Genomic DNA, 19,893 nt, shown 5'->3' with positions numbered 1-19,893 from the left:
CAACCATAGATCGTGATGCATTATCTTCCATCCTTGTTCCATCGCTTTTGATTTTGTAAGTAAAACAACTTTCCTGTTGCCAAACAAACAAATGACGTACACACTCAAATATAAACATATTTTCTATAAATTACGTTAATCGGAAAAGTTTATATATAAATATTCGTATAGCAATAGAACAATATGGCTGCAGTCGCGTGCGCAAATTTGAGTTAGTGTTTACTATATATACACACACTGTCACTGTACACGACATATAGTGAGCTATTATAGAGTCGCGTTGCACGCACGCGACTAAAAATATGAATACGAGTTATTGTTTACCGACCGACCGACATAGTGAGCTATTATAGAGTCGCGTTGCACGCACGCGACTTAAAATATGAATGTGAGTTAGTGTTTACCGACCGACCGACCACCCGATCAAAATTGCTGAAATTGCTGACATCTATATTTACCTCCAAGTATTAATATCCCCTGTCGAAATAACGGAGGAAAAAAGATGAATATGAGTTAGTGTTTACCGACCGACCAACCGACCGACATAGTTTCAGTTTCAGTTTATTTTCCATTTCAATTTATGAACATAAGATAAACAACTTATATGGATGGATAACCGTAAGAGCGAAGCTCGTTAGCCGGTCACCCGTTAGTGCAGTGACATTACAGACAACATAAAGACAAGACAAAGGTGCAATACATAACAAGACATGTGAACACTTGTGTTTGCAACCCCTTGGATAAAATAATATATTTATATAAAGGAGAAAATTAGATAGTATATTTCTTTTTGATCATAAAATGATAATTTTTAACTTACTTCTGAAGAAGGTTAACATGAAGATTACATATAGTTATTTTTATTTTTACTAGTACATGGTAATAAAATCTGAATATCATCTTTTAGATAAAAAATGTAATAGATTTACATACACACACATAAAAATGTATGTTGTTTAAGTAAACTTAAATAATGTTACTCTACTAATTAAATAATATAACATAATATTACTGATACGTTGATAATAAACTGTGAATAAATTTCTTCTTAAATAAACTTAAGGTACATTGGTTCTTAATAAGATTGCTTATATCATTCCACAATATAGGTCCTTGCCGTTTAATGGTATTCATTCCCAGGTCTGTTCTGAAATTATGCGGACGCAAATCATTTAATGTTCTTGTATTATGAAAATGTGTTTCTTTTACCCTAGCCCAAAAAGTATTGAAATTACTTGGTAGATTATTATTAACAAAATTAAACATAAAATTTGCTTTTTGTAATTTATGAATATCATAGATTGTTAAAGTTTTTAATTTTAAAAATAAGGGTGCAGTATGGGCCAGCCAGGATGAGTTTGTACAGAGTCTAATTATTTTCTTTTGTTTTAAATGAATGGTTTTCAAATTGCAGTTGTTTGCATCTGCCCAAATAAGATTACAATAATATAAGTATGGGAGAACTAATGTGCGATATAAAGAAAATAAAATATTCGGTGCGAGAGCATGTTTTAGTCTAAATAAAATGCCAGTATATTTAGAAATAATGTTGGATATATATTCTGTGTGATTAAACCATGTTAGTGCTTCATCTATAATTACGCCTAAAAATTTAGTATTAGAGACCTGTGAAATAGTAGTATTGTCAATCATAATTTGAATATTGTGATATTGTCGTCTACTATGCTTATTTTTAAACATAATGTAATTTGTTTTAAGTATATTAAATGATAATTTATTAGATTTAAGCCAGGAGGAAACTTTATTTAGTTCTTGATTTACTGTCGTAATTAGTTGTTTAATATTTTTATCAGAAACTACTATATTGGTGTCATCTGCGTATAAATAAAATGAGAAATTATCGGAAATAGAAACAATATCGTTTAAATAAATTATAAATAATAATGGGCCCAAAATGGACCCTTGTGGAACCCCGCATCGAATTATATTAGTTGTTGATTTATGATTGTTATACACGGTGAATTGGGACCTGTTGGTTAAATAACTCTTGAACCACTCATAGGCGATCCCTCTAACACCGTAATGATAAAGTTTTTTGAGAAGGATTTGATGGTCTATGGTATCAAATGCCTTTGCGAGGTCCAAAAATATACCCATAACATGATGATTGTTATCAAGTCTTGTAACTATATCATTATACGCTTCTAGCACTGCCATGTAAGATGAATATTTACTACGAAACCCGTATTGCTGGTCATAAAGTAAAGTATTATTATTTATAAATTGATATAGGCGATTATGGATAATTCGTTCGAAAATTTTTGAAAACGCTGGCAATACAGATATTGGACGGTAATTTTGAATTTTATTATAAGAACCTGCTTTGTGAATTGGTACTACCTTTGATATTTTAAGTTTAGTTGGAAAAATACCAGAAAGGATAGACATATTGAAGATATGTGTTAGAGGAATCGCCAAGGAGTGGATAACATACTTTATGATACTCATTTTTAAATCGTCATATCCCGGACTTGAGTTTGAATTAAGTAAGTTACATGTGCTAATTATTTCATTAACATCGGTTGGTAGAAAAAACAAGGAATTAATTGGTGATGATAAGTTCTTCAGATGATTCCTAAATTCATCGTTTTGGGTTGATTGAATTTTTGAGGCAAGTTCAGGACCAACATAATTATTAAAGCTGTTAGCGATTACGTTAGGGTCATTAACTTCCGTCTCATTTATTTTCATATTATCCTGTAAGTGGTAATTTTGTTTTCGACCTAGAAGTCCATTAAGAATATTCCAAGTTTTCTTTAGGTTATTTTGGGTTTTATTTAGTTCTTCTGTGTAGTATTTTTTCTTTGCGTTTCTGAGTATTGAGGTAAGTATATTACGATAGCGAGTAAATTTATTTTTATTTGTGAAGGTTGGCGATGAAATATACTTTTTATAGAGCTTATTTTTACGATTTATAGATTTTATAATGGTTTTAGTAATCCATGGATTTCGAGGAATGCGATTATATTTAGATTTTTTGTGCTTAGATTGTATAGGAAAACATGTATTGTATGTGTTTGTAATCTTGTCTGAAAATATATTATATGCTATTTCAGGCGATTGTTCTTGAAGTACATTGTTCCATTCAGTTGTTTGTATCGTGTTTATGAAGCGATATATATTTTGTTGTTTAAATGACCGTGATCGTGATAGTGAGCTATAGAGTCAAAATTCTAAATGGGAAAAAAAGGTAACAAGAATTTAAATAAACTGAAAACACTCGTAAAAGGAAACTTGCAGTTTATACGTCTTATTTATTGTTAAAAGAATAAATGGCAACAAATGTTTATGTTTTTAAGTTCTAGTTAGCAAAAAGTTGGCCTATTTGTTCTTTTTAGTCGCGTGGAAGCGACTCTATAGTTCACTATGTCGGTCGGTCGGTCTGTCGGTCGGTCGGTCGGTCCGGTATCACTATGCGTTTTATCGCTTTCTGACCTTATCTTGATATCAGTTTAATCTAGCTAAGTCAATTTTTCACAGTATATTCCTTATGGCCAGGAATCGATGTGGTTATGTTTTCACGGTGCGCAATAAAAAATTACGCGGTCTACGCACGATTTAACGAAATCACGTTTGTAATCATATCTTCACAACCATGAATCACAATTAAATAAAATTTGGTACTCATAAATTTCAGGGCATAAATCATCATATGGCAATACAATTACGTGCGTAGCGCATGTAACGCATGCGTACGCGCGCTTAAAATTTTCAAAATTTATTTTCGATGAAATAAGAGTACGTTTCAGGCAATTTTAAGCGTTTACAAAATTGCCATGAGTCACAAAGCCACAAAGTTACGCGCGCACGCGCATTTAAAATAAAATGCGCAAAATTCATTTTTAATCAACTTTCTACGCGTTTCTTGTCATTTTGAGCATATCAAAAATTCCCATACGCGCGCAAATTTGTACGCGCATGGTGCGCACGTAGCGTTAAATACATACTTTTTTCGCGTGATTTATGTTTTTGCAGCCTTTTCTAATAATTTTACCATCTTTTAAACAATTTCGACTTAAAATTACCTCATACGAGCACGTCGAATTGGATAAATTGCGCACGTTTTTGATGAAAAAGTTACAAAATTCGTCAAAATTATGCCTTTTTAGTCGCGTGGACGCGACTATAGTTCACTATGTCGGCCGGTCTGTCTGTCAGTCTGCTGTCTGTCGGTCTGTCTGTCGGTCCGGTATCATTATGCATTGTAGCACGCGACTTAATGGCTGTTGGCCTTGTTGAGACTACACCGTAATTATAAAACTAGCATTATTCTTTTTTGTTATCACAGATCGACAGACGTTTCTCGTCTTTGTTGCATGGTGTCCAGTATTGAACAATGCCACTCACCAATTGATAAGTACGCGTGGTGCTACTGCGCATCCATTACGAAGTTTCCATCGTGTTACTGTGATGCTCTTGATGATTTTTCTTCCTGTGATGACTTACTAAAAAAGGAGATTCTCCGAGTATTAATGTTCTTAATTGGAGTATCATCTCTCATTGGCAATTTATTCGTTATCCTATCTCGAATTTATAAACGCGACAACAGTGTTCAAACCATACTCATTATTAATCTTGCCGTGTCTGACATGCTAATGGCAGTCTACCTCATCATCATTGCGAGTGCAGATATCCACTACAGAGGGCGGTACGCACAGGTTGCAAGAGATTGGAAGAACAGCTTTCTCTGCAGCTTTGCCGGTGCAATTTCTACTCTCTCTAGCGAGTGTTCTGTGTTTTTGTTGATGCTTATGAGCATTAACCGCGCATTAAACATTTTTTATCCATTCAAAGATAGAGGACTCAGCCGTAAACAATGTAGAGCTATTGTCGTAATTGCATGGTTGGTTTGGGTTGTGATCAGTTTTCTTCCAGTAGTTAACAAATTTACAAGCTTCATCAACATATCGTATTTTGGCAAAAACTACTATGGGCAACAGAGTGTGTGTCTGGCACTGCCTATGACAAGAAGTCGATGGCCAGGCTGGGAGTATGCAATTGCTATTTTTATTGCATTTAACAGTTTTGGATTTATCGTTATTGCTGTGAGTTATGTACTCATTTTCATGTCTATCAAGCGCACTGCATCGGCTGCTAACAGAAGACGAGGAAGAGAAGAAGATATAAAAATTGCAATTAAAATAGGTTTTATAGTTTTTACTGATTTCTGTTGCTGGTTTCCTATTATATTGATGGCAATTGGTTCTGAAATTGGATGGTGGCGGCTTTCTCCAGAAATATATATCTGGTCAGCGACGTTTATCATGCCAATTAACTCATCAATCAATCCGTATCTATACACTATCGTCTTTTGGTATTGTTGTTCAAGCAAAAATACAAAACCACCCGTTCGAGCACATCCTGAGGTTATACCTCTTCAAGATATGACACACAGAAACAGTACGGACAAATAAAACATTTGTTTTTGCCTAATGTAAATTTCAATATTTTCATGAACTTTCTATTTTTTCTATTTAATAATATCTATAGCAAAGTAAAATGGGTGGCTTAAACACCCAGTCTAGATATACAAAATCTTACGCGGAGCAGGTCTATTTCTGCAATTTCTAGTAATTTTCTCACTTTAGCCTCGATTCTTTTCATTACCGTCCACACAATACTAGTCTGAGTTTTTACTTACTATTAGTTAAAAATATAAATATTTTGGCACATATGGAGTTTCATACGTATACTACTTGAGCTTGTAAAATCGAAATAAAAAAGACAATAAGACTTGGGGCAAGTCTAACACAATCCCTAAATCGACATCAAATGTATCACTAAAAAATAATTATTTAAGCGGAGGTGAGTGGCCGAAGGCATGAACATCGGCATCTATGATTAGTAAACATGAGTATGTCAGGCCAGATGCGGAAAATATGGTGCCAACTCATTATTTAACTTATACATATTAAATATATACTTATTATTAAACAAAGCATGAATTGATTATAAATATTATCTTACGGACCGATATGTATGTTTAAAACCACTTGTGGTATACTTTTATTTGTTTGCACATCTGTAAAGAAGTGTGCCTCTGCTGCAAAAGAGAAAACACTACATTATTATTAGCAGCAGTTTGTTTTCTATTGCCTACATATCGGGATATTTGTTTAGTTTATCCAGAATATCGGGAGAAATTGCATATTGGCGGTAGAGCGGGAGATGGCTTGAAATATCGGAACACTTCCCGGACCATTATTGATCGAAACAGTTGGAATGGGAGTTTGCAATTTAAATTCCCAAGTAGGGCCTACTGGTTGATCTCAGCCCTGTCGTATCCTGTATTTTATTAGTTTTAAATGCTAATGCAAATGGAGTAGTGGATGTAAAATTGGTTGGCGGAGATAGTTAGTTATGTTTCATGTAGGTTGTTAAACTATAAAAATTATAGATAATTATGGGTTATCAATTAATTTTCTTGAGTTGGTAAATAATGATAGGCTTGTTAATAAACAAAATTGCTACACAATGTATTATGTACGCCTATCATTAAAAACGTACTGTATATTGTGAAGTTTCGGATATGCGAGTTTTTATACGGTTGACAATTTCCGCCAGTAGATTTTATCAAACGAGAAACTTGTTTATAAAGAAGGCCGTGTTTTTTCGCAGCCCAAAATAACCGATCCGATAAACTGTCTATGTAAACGGGGTTTAACCGATCCAACTCGAGTAAATTTATCGCATTTGTCGGATAATTATCCGATTTCAATTGAATTTGACTTTTGACCTGAAGGACAAATTGTTGCGTTGTGATTGGCCACTTGTTCGGTAATGACTGATCATGCGCACTTTATGTTTAATTACTTAACTGAACTTAATTAAATAACTGATAATTTTTGTTTTGGCTGCGGAAACACACGGCATTTGTTATAGAATATGTAGCAATATACAGCATCATGAGTTGAATAGGAGTTTATTTCAGAGTTGCACACACAGCGGCGTTCAAAAGCTTTCATTAAATCAAAGGATTATAATTCGGCGCTTAGATTTTGGCTGCGCCACCAGACGAGGTGATAATAATAATAATTTATTGAAACTACACCTTTACAACGGTGGCACCCGTTCATATACGGTGCATTCTATATACAGATAGACATTCAACAGATACAAATTAATAAATACAAACAGATATAAAATAAAACTAGTCAATTCAAAATAAAAAGATCTCTATACCGCAACAAAACAAAAACATTACATGCTGTCTGCGAGTTGTAAAGATTGTTTCGTATTTTCCATGATCTTGTTAGGTATACTTTACAAAATTTGTCAAGACTCAATAGAACATTATTACTGAGGGAAAGTGTATCCGTCCCCAGAACATATAACATTTTTTCGTAATTCTTACTGGTGCAGAATGTTTCCCAAACATCTAACTCGTTATGAAAAATTAAGTCTAGTTTAAGTTTATTTAGCTGTTCTTCTCTTACACATTGTAATGCATCACAACTAAATAAAAAGTGAGATATGTCCTCTATATTTCCAGAGTTACATAATGAACAGAGACCATCATTATCCACGGTCCATAAAATGTAAAGGGAGAGTATTGGAACGGGCTTGAAATTTAAGAAGACGGGCACCATTAAAATTTGTTTTATCAATTAAAAACTTTTTACGATCCGGCTTTGATTTTAACTTTGCATAAAAAGATAGGGACGATTTAGATGCGAGGTCCTCTGACAATTGATTATTTACATTATCTAAAATATTTTGTTTCAGTAAATTAAACCAATTTTCCATAGATTTTTAATAACATATAGTCTTGTATAATAGGTTGGGCAATCGTTTCTCATTTAACCCGACTAAACGTTCAAAGAATTCCAGTTGTAATATGTTATGAGATACGGTTAAGGGTATCCATCCTAAATCTCCATATAAGGCCACTTTGGGTGAGTTTCCTGTTACGTTGATCAAAAATATTGTTGTTTGTTTTTCCTTTTTTATTTCAAACCTGAGCTTGAAAATAATACTGTTGTATATTATACAAATAATGAATGCTTATGAGTTGAAAGTTTTAATTCTATACACTGAAATGTTCGTCATTTTGGTAACACTTGTTTCATTGAAATATAATGGCTCTGAACATATTATTTCAGAGCCATAGAGAGAGTTACGGCATTGCGTTAACGGATTTTAGAAAGTCACGTGGTGTGCACGCCGGCCATGTTTGTGTCCAGCTATGCCTATGTAGTGTATGGAGTCGAGTCATTTGCTTAAAAAATGTATAACATTCACAAGGCTTTAAATATCGAATTTAATATCAAAACAATCAATTTGTTTAAAGGTTTTTGTTAAGATAATAACGAAATCATAACGTTACTGCGAACATGATTTTAAACAAACAAAATGTAAAAACAATGCATTACTATAGAGAATCGCTGTACAAACTAAATGCGCACGCGTAGCGGCGTGCATGGAGCGCAAACCCAGAGCCGTTCCGAAATTGCTATTTTTGTTGTTTAAAATCATGTTCGCAGTAACTTTATAATTTTTTTATTATTTTAACAAAAACCTTTAAACAAATTGATTGTTTTGATATTAAATTCGATAATTAAAGCCTTTTGAACGTTATACATTTTCAAAACAAAAGACTCAACTCCATACGCTACGTGACTAGTTGGACACAAACACGGCTTCTAATCCATTCTGAATTCAATGTCGAAACTCTCTCTCCATGGCTCTGATATATTTGTACCTATAGCGCCCCCTAAAATTTATCCTAATGGTGGAGTAGACCCATGATGTAATCTATAAGCGTTCCGATTGGTTAATATTTTGTAGCCGGTGGTGTTGCCCTTGCTTAGCTGCTAGCTCCTAAATCTTTTGACATCCACATTATTAGGTGAGAGATGGCCATTTTTACTCGAGACCGCCGTACCATTATACTGTTAACATACAATAATACAGTATAACAACATAACTAGCTAGACCTAGGCTACCATTTTGTTTATTCGAAGTGGTTATATAGGCTCTGTATAGGCCTAGTTCCAAGGCTGTGGTGTACTGTTGTGTGGAAGTTCAGTTCAGGTTCGATAAACTTACATAAGAAACCTGCCGAAGCTGATATATAATTATTTGTAATTGCAAAACACTCAGACAGTGTCTTTCCGAAATGTATAAAATAATCATGTTTGCATTGAAAATGGACAAAATAAACAATAAAGAAGAGAACCCTTTTGAGTTACAGTAAATAGGTTTATGATAATCATTTACCATCTAAGGGGTGTCTAGAAAACTCAGATTTCTAGACACCCCTTATGGTTACCTATTTTGTCTTCTGCTTTGTCGATTTTTTTTTTTTAATTGTCGACATTAACAATTGCGACAATAAAATGGCCTATATTAAATTAATGTTTAAGGGGAAAAATACATCTTTAACTTACACATTATTCAATATCAAACTTTTTAGAAATTGATTGCTAAGTGCTGCTTAATTATGACTAGTCAAATTAAACTAACATATGTAAATGGGCGTGGCTTGGCAGAAAGTGGCAGAATGATTATGGCAGCCGCTGGTGTTGAGGTAAATATTTTAATTGCAAAGTTAAAGTCCTAATTCTACTAAACATCTTAATGTTCAAAATAAGTGACAAAATAATATATGGACCCAAGCCAGGGTATAAATGGGAATCCAGTTGATCAAGACACAATTTAGGCTGATTACTAGCTGCATATGGGAGTACGCGTTTGATATAAACAAAATGACTGGTGTAATAATGTTCAGCGCTTGGAGGTTTCACAATATTAGGCGCTACATAAATCCAGGACATTACAGTATTATTATCCAACCAGTTTATGTTGATGCTCTCAAGCTCTCAAATAAATTGAATTACTAATTAAACAAATACACACTTGAAACAATGCGGTTTCTGACATTTTTTGAGAGGTGAATTCTAATTTATGTTACAGTGGGAAGAAAGACACCTCGCAGACAAATCAGAAATTGAACAATTAAGAAAAGGTAAGTTGTTACATATTCATTCATTGAGAGATTTGTAATGCTTTGTTTGTTTGTTTTATCTTTATACTGGGTGACCTCTTCAGTCAAAGACTGATCTCCCAGAGGGCCCAGTTGGTGATCAGTGGCTGTGATGAACTAATACACCGGGGTAACCCCCTACTCGTCTCGAAAGATGTACTAGGTTCTTTAAAGTGCACACGAGCAAGTTGTGTACACTGGACCTACGGTTTATAGTCCTTATCCGAGAAGACTCGTTCTAACACCAGAACCATGGAGTGAGTGAGCCTCGAACCCCTGCCGATGTTATGGCTACGTAATTACGGTTCCACTGTCTTAACTGCTCGGCCACTCACTCACTCATAGATAGATAGATAGATAGATAGAAAACGTGACTTATATATGAATGTTTTGGGAGAAGGACCTAACACCTGTGTTTGAAGTTGAGAAAGTAATTATACATGTTTTTTGTTGTCGCATTTTATTTTAAAAAAAAAAAAAAAAAAAAAAAGTCTCTGTGCAGGCCCTTGTTGTTAAAGGCCTCTGTGAAAATTGGTCAGGTTGAAACCTTACCAACTGTACTGGTGGCTACGGCCCTGTTATAGCGCATAGCACAAAAATGTCAAAATTGAGCTGGCCGTTGAATAGAACAATTGAATATAATATAACTTTCATCATTATTAAGTTAAGTTTGTTATGTTACTTATTGCTGGTGATGGCAGTGAACACATATTTGCATGTCTGACATTTGGTGTGCTTTCTTCTAGATGGAGTACTCATGTTTGATCAGATTCCATTGTTGCAGATCGACGGATTGAATTTAGTACAGTCCAGGGCTATCATTCATTATTTAGCTAATAAGTACAACTTGGCAGGAAAAACAGCTGCAGAGAAGGCAACGTAGGTGGAAGGAAGCATGGCTAACAAATAGTTTTAGGAACATTTAAAGATGTATTGCCCCCCGGAAAATTAAATTTTACGTTTTTTTTTTTAATATGCAATTTTAATTTCACATATAGTTATCCAAAAATTTGACAAAAAAATAGTTCGAAACAATATTTATTTACCGGAAAAACTGCAATTTAAAGCAAAAAATGGTCAAATTGGCTGCCAGCCAATGGATTTTTGGTTGAATTTAACCATTTATCATGTTATTTAGTAAGTGAACCGTAGATCTATATTCAATTTACAGGGTAAATATGGTCCTAGAAGGGGCTAAGGATTTTGGTGTGTATGGCTCTATTCCATTCTATCCTAAAGAATCTCAAGAGGGTGTGCTAAATGAAAACAAGAAGAAAGCCGAGGATAGATATTTACCAGCTTTTGAGAAGGTATCAAGTTTTACAAAATAAATATGAATAATTTATGAATTCACTACTTTAATTAATGTGATGCTGGCCTGCAAAAAATTATCATTCATTACTCGGTAACTAATACTTAAAAAAAAAAAGAAGTAAACTTATCTTTAACTAGATGGACCATCTAGGTCGTGCCCACAGATGGTTCTCGAATACACAGTAATTTCAGCGTAACAAAACTGGCGATTTCAAATGTACGTACCGCAGGACTATAATACATTTTCGTTTACAGAAACGAATAAATAGACACGATGATTTATGTAGTCAACTAAAATTAGCACCCTGGGAATTACTTCCGAAGGAGAAACTTACCACAAAATGAGTCCAAATTTTTGAATTTGTGTTTTGTATGTAATAGGGTTGAGGGATGGGAAAGCGGATAGGTACAAAGAGAAACAATTTTTAAATATATTCTTTATCCACTCAGTAACGAAATATTTTTTTCATGTTTTATAGGCCTATAAATAATATATACCTCTAAATACAGTAAAACATTTGCGATTTAATACTTTGTTAAAACTGTCACTGTCATAATCGATTGAAATATTAAAGTACATGTCACGATACACCACTACGACGTTTATATTACTGGTAATTATTAATTAATACAAACGTTGAGAAGGAACTGTCAGTATAAAGTTTATTTGTATATCTAACAGTAGAGCCTATCCACAATCTCAGTAATAAAGTTTATTTGTATATATTTTTATATTACATCTAACAGTACGAACATTCACAGTAAGAAATGCCCGATTCAAATGAGGACCAAAAATAGTTAATAGGTATTTACAGTATTGTCAAAGTACAGTATTGCAAGTTTATTCTCAAAGGGCCCATATATTTACCTACTGTATGTGTTAAACCAAGGGCTCATAAATTTACCTACTTGTGTTAAACCAAACTCTGGCAGACTGAGAGATTGGGATGTTCCATTCATTGCAAATCAATACATTTGTATAATCGTATATTAAATCTATCAAAATAGTATTTTTTAAGAAAATCAGCCTGTCTTCAACATTATGATGCTGTACTCTAGCTGTTCAACCGGTTTTCAGCTATTAAAAACAATTATCGTAGGAGGAGATAGGAAAATGCGAAGCCTCTTCGTATTTTTGTGGCGGGTATTTTTCAAGATGGACATCCATTAGACAGTGTATACCAGGATCGGAAAACACCCCTATTTGGGGCAAATCGTTGAACCTAAATTCGTTTTAATCGTCAATAACTAATTATCTAACATAATTTAATTAGTAAACAGGGTTACATCAGGTGGTTAAAATCAGTACCGAAAGTACGAACCAACTTTATATACCATCGAGTGAAAATTCTAGAAGTAAGGCGCGATTTACCGAATTTTGCCCTTACGTAAATTTATATATAGATTTACTAAAAAATACTAACATTAGTGAAAAAAACCCTAATATCTACTACCATACATTGCTAACGATTAAATATTTAGTGGGGTATTTTTTATATGACTAAAGCATGTCAGTACATTAATAAAAATGATTAAGGGAGAATAAATTTTAACACTATACTGCCAATTTCTATTCAGGGGGCATTTGTCCTTTATTGGGTCCCATTGTACCTTTGTAAATGAAATTCCACAAACATATCACATTAGATTATATTTTTTTCAGGTATTAGCAGACAACAATTCAGGTTACTTCGTTGGTGATAGCTTAACTGCAGCCGATGTTGTTGTTTTTGAAAACCTTCTTTCAATGGACGAGTATTTTCCAAGCCTGATTCCTGCATATCCTAAACTGCAGGTACAGTATATATTAGTCAGTTTTTTATAACACCTAAATAAATTCCTGTCATTTGATTGGACGATTGTGGGTCACATAGCGCGCAATAGTTTGCACTAGTAAACTATTGTTTAATAGTACTTTTTAAACATTTTTTATACGAAAAAAAAAACAATTTCTGCATGATGTATGTATAATGCATTTTTTTAAATACATTCTTATTGTTTCACAGATATTTTTTGATAAAATGAAGAACAACGCAAACCTATCGGCATATTTAAGCAGTAACAAACGTTTTCCGCAGCCAGATGACGTTTACGTTGCTGGAGTACGCAAAATTCTCTACACATAGTCATGTCATAGGATTAAATGGTGATTTCAGCTTTTGGTTACAATAGCCATGCTTAAGCTGGCTGACTAAATTGCGTACATGCACATTTTAAAAGTAGAGTACACACTACTAGTATCTATCTATCTACTTGATTTATATAATTATCTAATAAAGGAAAGCTCCTTCACAGTATTAAGTATTACAGTACTAATTTTTTTCATAAAAATATACTATGTATGCTACATGATTTTATATTATGAAGGGTTATGTAGATTGCTGTACTTGATTTAACTAGAATAAACTTGATTTTATATAATTATCTAATAAAGGAAAGCTCCCTCACAGTATTAAGTATTACAGTACTCATTTTTGTTCATCAAATTAATATACTATGAATGCTGCATGATTTATTTTATGAGGGGTTATGTAATAACTGTACTTTAACTAGTATAACTATATATATATATATAAATCCAAAGGCAAAATACTGAAAAAATGACAATGCTGTGGGTATCAGTGGCTGGATCTCAATGGAGATACAAAAAAAAGCGAAAAGCTAAATCAAAAGCAAAACGATAAAGTAAAACAGCCAGAAAAGTTAGCAGAGCTTTCGGGCAACACTAGCCCTTCATCAGTGCAAGTGAAGGAATTTGGATAAAGTCATAGTATAAAAACTGGCAAGTGCCAGTATATATATACACAAGAAGTGGATCCTATTTAAAAGATGATATCATTGTATCCAACTGTATCTGCCACCACCAATTAATTTAAAACGGTATTCAATGTTGAAAAGCTTATAAACTATATTTTCAAATTACTGGAAGAACATTAGTAAAGCGTGGTTCCCACTAGAACACAACGTAACGTATCGACGCAAAGTGCTGTATTGCATAATCACAAGTGGGAACCAACGATGCAATAGTGCTGGAGTAAAAGGTTAATAATATATATAAATGACATCATTATAGTTATTTTGATTTGATGATATAATTAAATGCTAGTTAACTTACAGGAGACATGTCATCTGTGAAGTCCAATTAAATATACATTCCACTGTTCTGTTAGGATATGCTACGAAACCAAGTACCACAAACCTGCCATACTGTATAGTCACTGAAATTTGAAATAAAGATTGAAATAAAGAAATTGTATATCATAACAAGTATTAATCAACTACTATTAATAGCAATAATTTGGTTTATTAATCAATTTAATCATGGTATTAAAATATTTTGTCTATTGCATTAATATTTTCCATCTTTCTTTCTCTGTGTTACCCCCCAAGTTCATGAAAAAATATTAGTATATAAATTACCTCTAAACCTTCAATATATTGCTTTATCGTGTTGGTTTGTTGCAGCTTTTTTTTTTTCAACTGATTAATAAATACAGTGCGGTATTCGCGTGAAAGGGGAAACAATCTCTGTGCAGGCCACTTTGTTGTCAAAGGCCTCTGTGAAAAAATGGTCAGGTTGAAACCATACCAACCGTACTGGTGGCTACGGCCCTGCAGTAGGTTGCACTTTATGCCGTTTTAACCATTTAAATGAGTATGGGAATAAATGCAACACTATATTGAGGAGCTTAGGGGGTGGATTCAAGTCAAATTCGAATGATATAGCAAGTTTTGTAAAAATATGTGGCAAACTGAGATGAGTTAAAAAAACAAAGGTTATTGCAAAAACAGTTGAACATTTATCACGACAGTCTAGATCTAGCATTTTTTAATACAATCTCACAAAATGTATTCAATTTATTTACATTATTAGTAATATTTTACATTCTGGGATATCTATTCCTTGATCCATTTCATTTTTGTCCTTATTTTTTTTTTATTTCATACTTATCCAGCAGGTAGTAACTTGCCAAGACAGGATGGACAAACTATTTTATAATTTATCGTGCTTATAAACTAAGTCTCATTTGAGGTTTAGGGAGTGGAGTGGAGCAAATTACAACCCTGGCACAATAGGTCAGAATTGAAACCTTGGGATTTCTCCATTACAAATACCTAGACAAATATTATCAAAATAGATATTACAATTTTGTTGATAATAATCATAATTAAATGTAATATCTAAAAATTGAAATAAGATATTGACTTCCTTATGACTTTAAAAAGCAGAATAATATTCCAATAATTTTGTAATAATGTATAAATCAGCCTAGCAACTGATGATTGATAAGTGAATTTTAACTTTAGAGTCATTTATTTATTTATGTACATATCTTATATTTCTAGTGTATAACAAAATGTTCTATTAAATGCAGCCAAAGTCATTACGAGACAGACTTTCTTTCATAAAATATGAACGGAGAAAGTCTGAATGAGGAGCACTAGTTGACCAATTAAACTGGTACTTAATTGTTTAGATTACGTCATGTAAGAAATAGTGCAGTCAGCTAAACTGGTGGTAGGCACGGTGTTGTGCACTGAACCTTGAAAGACCACAGGTTTCCTTGGTCAACGGTTCAAATCCTATCGTCGCTCTCCATGTGTTCTAACTGGCAGGTTGGAATACATGTAGATAGCGCATTGATTTCAGATGAGACGTTAAGCTGTTGGTCCTGTGTGCAACATTGCTTATGTGCACGTTAAAGAACGCAGAGAGTTGAGGATCGGTGTACTGCCCAGTTCACCAGCAGAAGGTCCCCATCTGAAACATGTCTAAGGACTTAATAGTGGGTTATCCTTGGTGTACAAAACCAAAAATATTCTATCTTCTATTTATATAGGAGGGGATCAGAAATCAATATGAAATATCTGCTATACTGTTTTTGATTGGTAGGAAGTCTAGCTTCTGAGTGACCTCTTTTGTTATGTCTGATCATGAATATCTGCTATACTGTTTTTGATTGGTGGAAACTCTAGCTTCCGAGTGACCTCTTTTGTTATTTCTGATCATGAAATATCTGCTACACTCTTTGTGATTGGTGGAAAGTCTAGCTTCTCAGTGACCTCTTTTGTTATGTCTGATCATGAAATATCTGCTACACTGTTTGTGATTAGTGGAAACTCTAGCTTCTAAGCGACCTCTCTTGTTATGTATCATCATGAAATATCTGCTACACTGTTTGTGACTTGTGGGAACTCTAGCTTCTCGGTGACCTCTTTTGTTATGTCTAAATGATGGTGAATTTGATTGGCATCGGTTAAGACTGAAGGCGAGACTTTCAGGTCACTGATTTTCTTCTCACGACTTGTGTACTCACGAATCATGTAATTTTTATCTGCCTAGAATTCAAATAGAAATACAGTAGTTATAAATGAAAAACAAATGTTACAAGATGGTGAAAATTGGTAACATGTTGTAGATTCAGAAATTTCTCAAAACCTACCTCATGGTAAACACGTGTATCGTTGATTCTAATTAAAACACCATCCACCCGAAGATAAAATCTTAATAAAACAAAGAAACTACTTTGCATAACTCTCTGAAACAAAGCAAACAATAGCAGCATTGTTAAAAAACACAAAGGAAGCAAAATGTGGGGTGTCAATTTGACAATTCTACAAAGTTAAAGGATTCGAAAGCAAGTGTATTATACATATTATTATACTTAAGACTAAATGGTTATCTGGTGTTACCAATGAACTTATATAGATTGGCTAGAGGGTGAACTCCTGACAGAGAAGTCCGTCCAGCTCTAGCCAATCTATAAAAGCACATTGAGCAGTACTCACAAGTTTAGCAGTTAGCATTGCACAACCATTATCTGCCAGTTCATCTTCAAACAATACAATTTCTTCAAAAAAATAAATCTTCTCTCTGACTTTTAACTTTTCTACGTCTATTTTAAGATCTGTAGGATTTATTGTCTGTGGGAAAGTAAAAGATATATGTTTTTTTAAGGCAACAATTCTAAAAAACACTCGAATTACAAACACATTTGAATAAAATGCTAAATTTATGCATTATTGGGTTGTGTTTTTGTACACAATTTAGAGAAATTTCAGCACAAGACTGTTTTGCGATATTGACTTGGAAGATCTACTAAACCTCGCTTTAAACAATATTCTTTTTCTTTAATAATCTCCAGTCTGTTTGGTTAAAGTTCGACAAGGTTTCATGTAATGATCTACCGCACCCCCTCCTCCTTTAAACAATATTCTATTCTCTTATTACTTAATAATCTGCAGTCTGTTTGGTTAGGTTCAACAAGGTTTCATGCAATGCAGCTATAGTGGATCACAATATTGTAAAGGGTGCACTAACAACAGAGTCGACAATGACTAAAAGAGGTTTAAGAAAATACATTCAGTTATTCTTACTTGCATTTTTGATATAGATTCTAGACATGTCCCTTGATAATCTGTTGTGTAAGTCCAATCAAATGGTTTTACTACTTCTTTGATAAAATCACTTGTTTTCCTGAACACATTTAGAAAATTCAAATAATTATAAGTAATAGTATTAATAATAAGTTAAGGTACGGTACTGTATAAAAAAATGTAGACATTTTTTGTGTGCCAAGTGTATGATAAAGACTATTATACACATGTGTATTGTATGACATCATACAGAACTGACAGCTTCATGTTTAAAAATGCAAGTAAAGAAATAAATGTGGTGCTCCGCTGTTTGGTGGCAGCACTCGACACAAAGGGGAGACGATATGGTTTAATAGGAGTGGAGTTATGGCTTGGTGCTTATGATGCTTGGTTACCACTCCAAGGGTCCTGGGTTCAAGTCCCGTCACATGCCAGGATTTTTTCTATGGACAAAATTACAAATACACTCCCAAAAACTTGTAATAAGACTTTGTTTATGTAGAGCATCTTGTGTATACATTTGTCTTGTGAACCTTTGAGGGTCCCTAATGATCAGCAATTGCTGGATGAATCATCCTCATTAAATATGGTAAAAAAAGTTGTGGTATGTGTCATCTACATCCGCGTGCAATCCAGCCTAGTCGCAGGTTATTCCCCCATTTACACGCTTCCCATTAAGCAATATCAATAATCTTTCAAATCAAGGAATACATCAAATTATAATTATAAACATTTTATATAGTGCTGCTTAGAAGGTAATTTAAGGAATTTACCTAGCCTCTTGCCAAGCCTTAGCTGCCGCAACCTGCAGTAGATCGTGGTGAGCATCTACCCGTTTCAAAGCCTCCAGAGCTGTGAACTCTAAACCAAAGCCTGCTTGATGCTCAACTCTCAACACATTGTCACCAAATACCATTTCAGGTAGTTGGGGAAGTTCTAGTGAACGTTGGTACCTAAATAAAGTAGTACAGTATTATTTCTGTTTCAGACATTTTCTCCACTCCATTTCACACACATAGTACATTAGTATATAAATATTAAAAGAAAAATTGGCACTACATGTAAAGTTGAGACAAGCATATGTATGAGATTTCCAAGTGGGAGCTATATTGAGTGAAGAGAGACATTGGGGACAGGGATGGTAACTTTTCTGAAAAGTGTCCCCCACCCCTTACCACAAGGTCACGGTAGGTCATCGTCACCAAGGGGTCATGTGTTTTGATTCCATCCATCCCGACATACAGTAGAAAATAACAAGATAAACATATTGAGGATAATGTTATACCGTAGTAAATTACATTATTATTTCTTTGGCAAATATTATATTGTACCTAAACATGACCAAATAAATAATGCAAGTTCTCTGTAGAAGAAATTATGAGTTTTTCGGAATTTATATGTGTGAGAGTGTAAGAGAGGTCTGAAAATGTAATTCTCACACCGAAAGTGTGAGAATCTTAGGTATGAGCACAAAGTAGTGCAAAATAAACAAAGTTAATCTTAACCTGCAGACAACACAAGGTGTTTGATTCGAGTCATTTTCTGTTGTACACTTCTGTGGGCTTTGACAGTGCGACTTCAATATATGACCTTTGACACTTGTTATTGTCCAGGGACCAAATGCAAATGTTTCAGTCTTTTTTGATGCCTTGGCCTTAGGTTCCGTCATACTGTAATCTGAAATTAGATTTAAAAAGCATTGAATTAATCTTATTCAAAATGTATGCAGAAAGAGTATGCACTAGGCTAGTTACTAGTAGTACTGTATTAGGCTTAGCTAAGCTAGTTAGTACTTGGGCTCGTAGTAGTAGTATGCCTAGCTAACAAGTTTATGAGGTGGAGGCTTGACCCTCCTTGGCATGGCCTCCTGCATGATGTTGATCTTGAGAAGTCATGTCTGATCTGCTGGCTACTACTAGCCTACTACTACTAGCTAGGCCTACTAGCCTAGAAAGTAGAAGGTTTAGAACCTAGGCCTAGACAAGAGTAATTAAGTTTTAATTGGGTATTCGTATGACTAATCTTAGTTTAGGCCTAGACTAACTGTATTTAATTTATACCTAGAGCCCTATGTTCAACGATAGAAAGGTTTTTTTTGATTAAAAAATAAACTTACTCGATTGAATTGCTTGCTCGCTTGACTCGATCCGAATCAAAATTTAAATGTCGCCCCCTACGATGGCAGATAACTTTTT

At 33.9% G+C, this 19,893-nt stretch overlaps 3 protein-coding genes across 4 annotated transcripts; 2 read left to right on the top strand and 1 right to left on the bottom strand.

The window, feature by feature from the left end:
- The first annotated feature begins 14 nt into the window (after positions 1–14).
- Positions 15–6,054, top strand: LOC140054942 (G-protein coupled receptor GRL101-like). Its single transcript, XM_072100083.1, has 2 exons — positions 15–55; positions 4,310–6,054. Exon 2 carries the CDS (start codon positions 4,338–4,340, stop codon positions 5,433–5,435), a length of 1,098 nt encoding a protein of 365 aa, XP_071956184.1. The 5' UTR covers positions 15–55; positions 4,310–4,337; the 3' UTR covers positions 5,436–6,054.
- Positions 6,055–8,793: 2,739 nt separating this feature from the next.
- Positions 8,794–14,663, top strand: LOC140054432 (glutathione S-transferase Yc-like). Of its 2 annotated transcripts, none has more exons than XM_072099412.1 (7): positions 8,794–8,869; positions 9,437–9,550; positions 9,937–9,988; positions 10,753–10,885; positions 11,178–11,316; positions 12,984–13,115; positions 13,327–14,663. In XM_072099412.1, the coding sequence occupies exons 2-7, from the start codon at positions 9,464–9,466 to the stop codon at positions 13,444–13,446; spliced, it is 663 nt and encodes a 220-aa protein (XP_071955513.1). In that variant the 5' UTR covers positions 8,794–8,869; positions 9,437–9,463; the 3' UTR covers positions 13,447–14,663. The 2 variants fall into 2 exon arrangements, with proteins under 2 accessions (XP_071955513.1, XP_071955514.1); XM_072099413.1 differs by lacking the exon at positions 8,794–8,869 and adding an exon at positions 8,920–9,054.
- A 435-nt stretch (positions 14,664–15,098) lies between these two features.
- On the bottom strand, positions 15,099–19,839 carry LOC140054431 (TIP41-like protein). Its single transcript, XM_072099411.1, has 7 exons — positions 19,815–19,839; positions 19,204–19,375; positions 18,472–18,651; positions 17,699–17,798; positions 17,111–17,245; positions 16,765–16,860; positions 15,099–16,660 (listed from the first exon to the last, which is right to left on the bottom strand). Exons 2-7 carry the CDS (start codon positions 19,365–19,367, stop codon positions 16,478–16,480), a joined length of 858 nt encoding a protein of 285 aa, XP_071955512.1. The 5' UTR covers positions 19,368–19,375; positions 19,815–19,839; the 3' UTR covers positions 15,099–16,477.
- Between the last annotated feature and the right edge of the window lie 54 nt (positions 19,840–19,893).

This window comes from Antedon mediterranea, chromosome 7 (genome assembly GCF_964355755.1).
Source record: "Antedon mediterranea chromosome 7, ecAntMedi1.1, whole genome shotgun sequence".
In the NCBI taxonomy this organism is placed as follows: domain Eukaryota; kingdom Metazoa; phylum Echinodermata; class Crinoidea; order Comatulida; family Antedonidae; genus Antedon; species Antedon mediterranea.
This window is presented reverse-complemented; position numbering and strand designations above follow the sequence as displayed.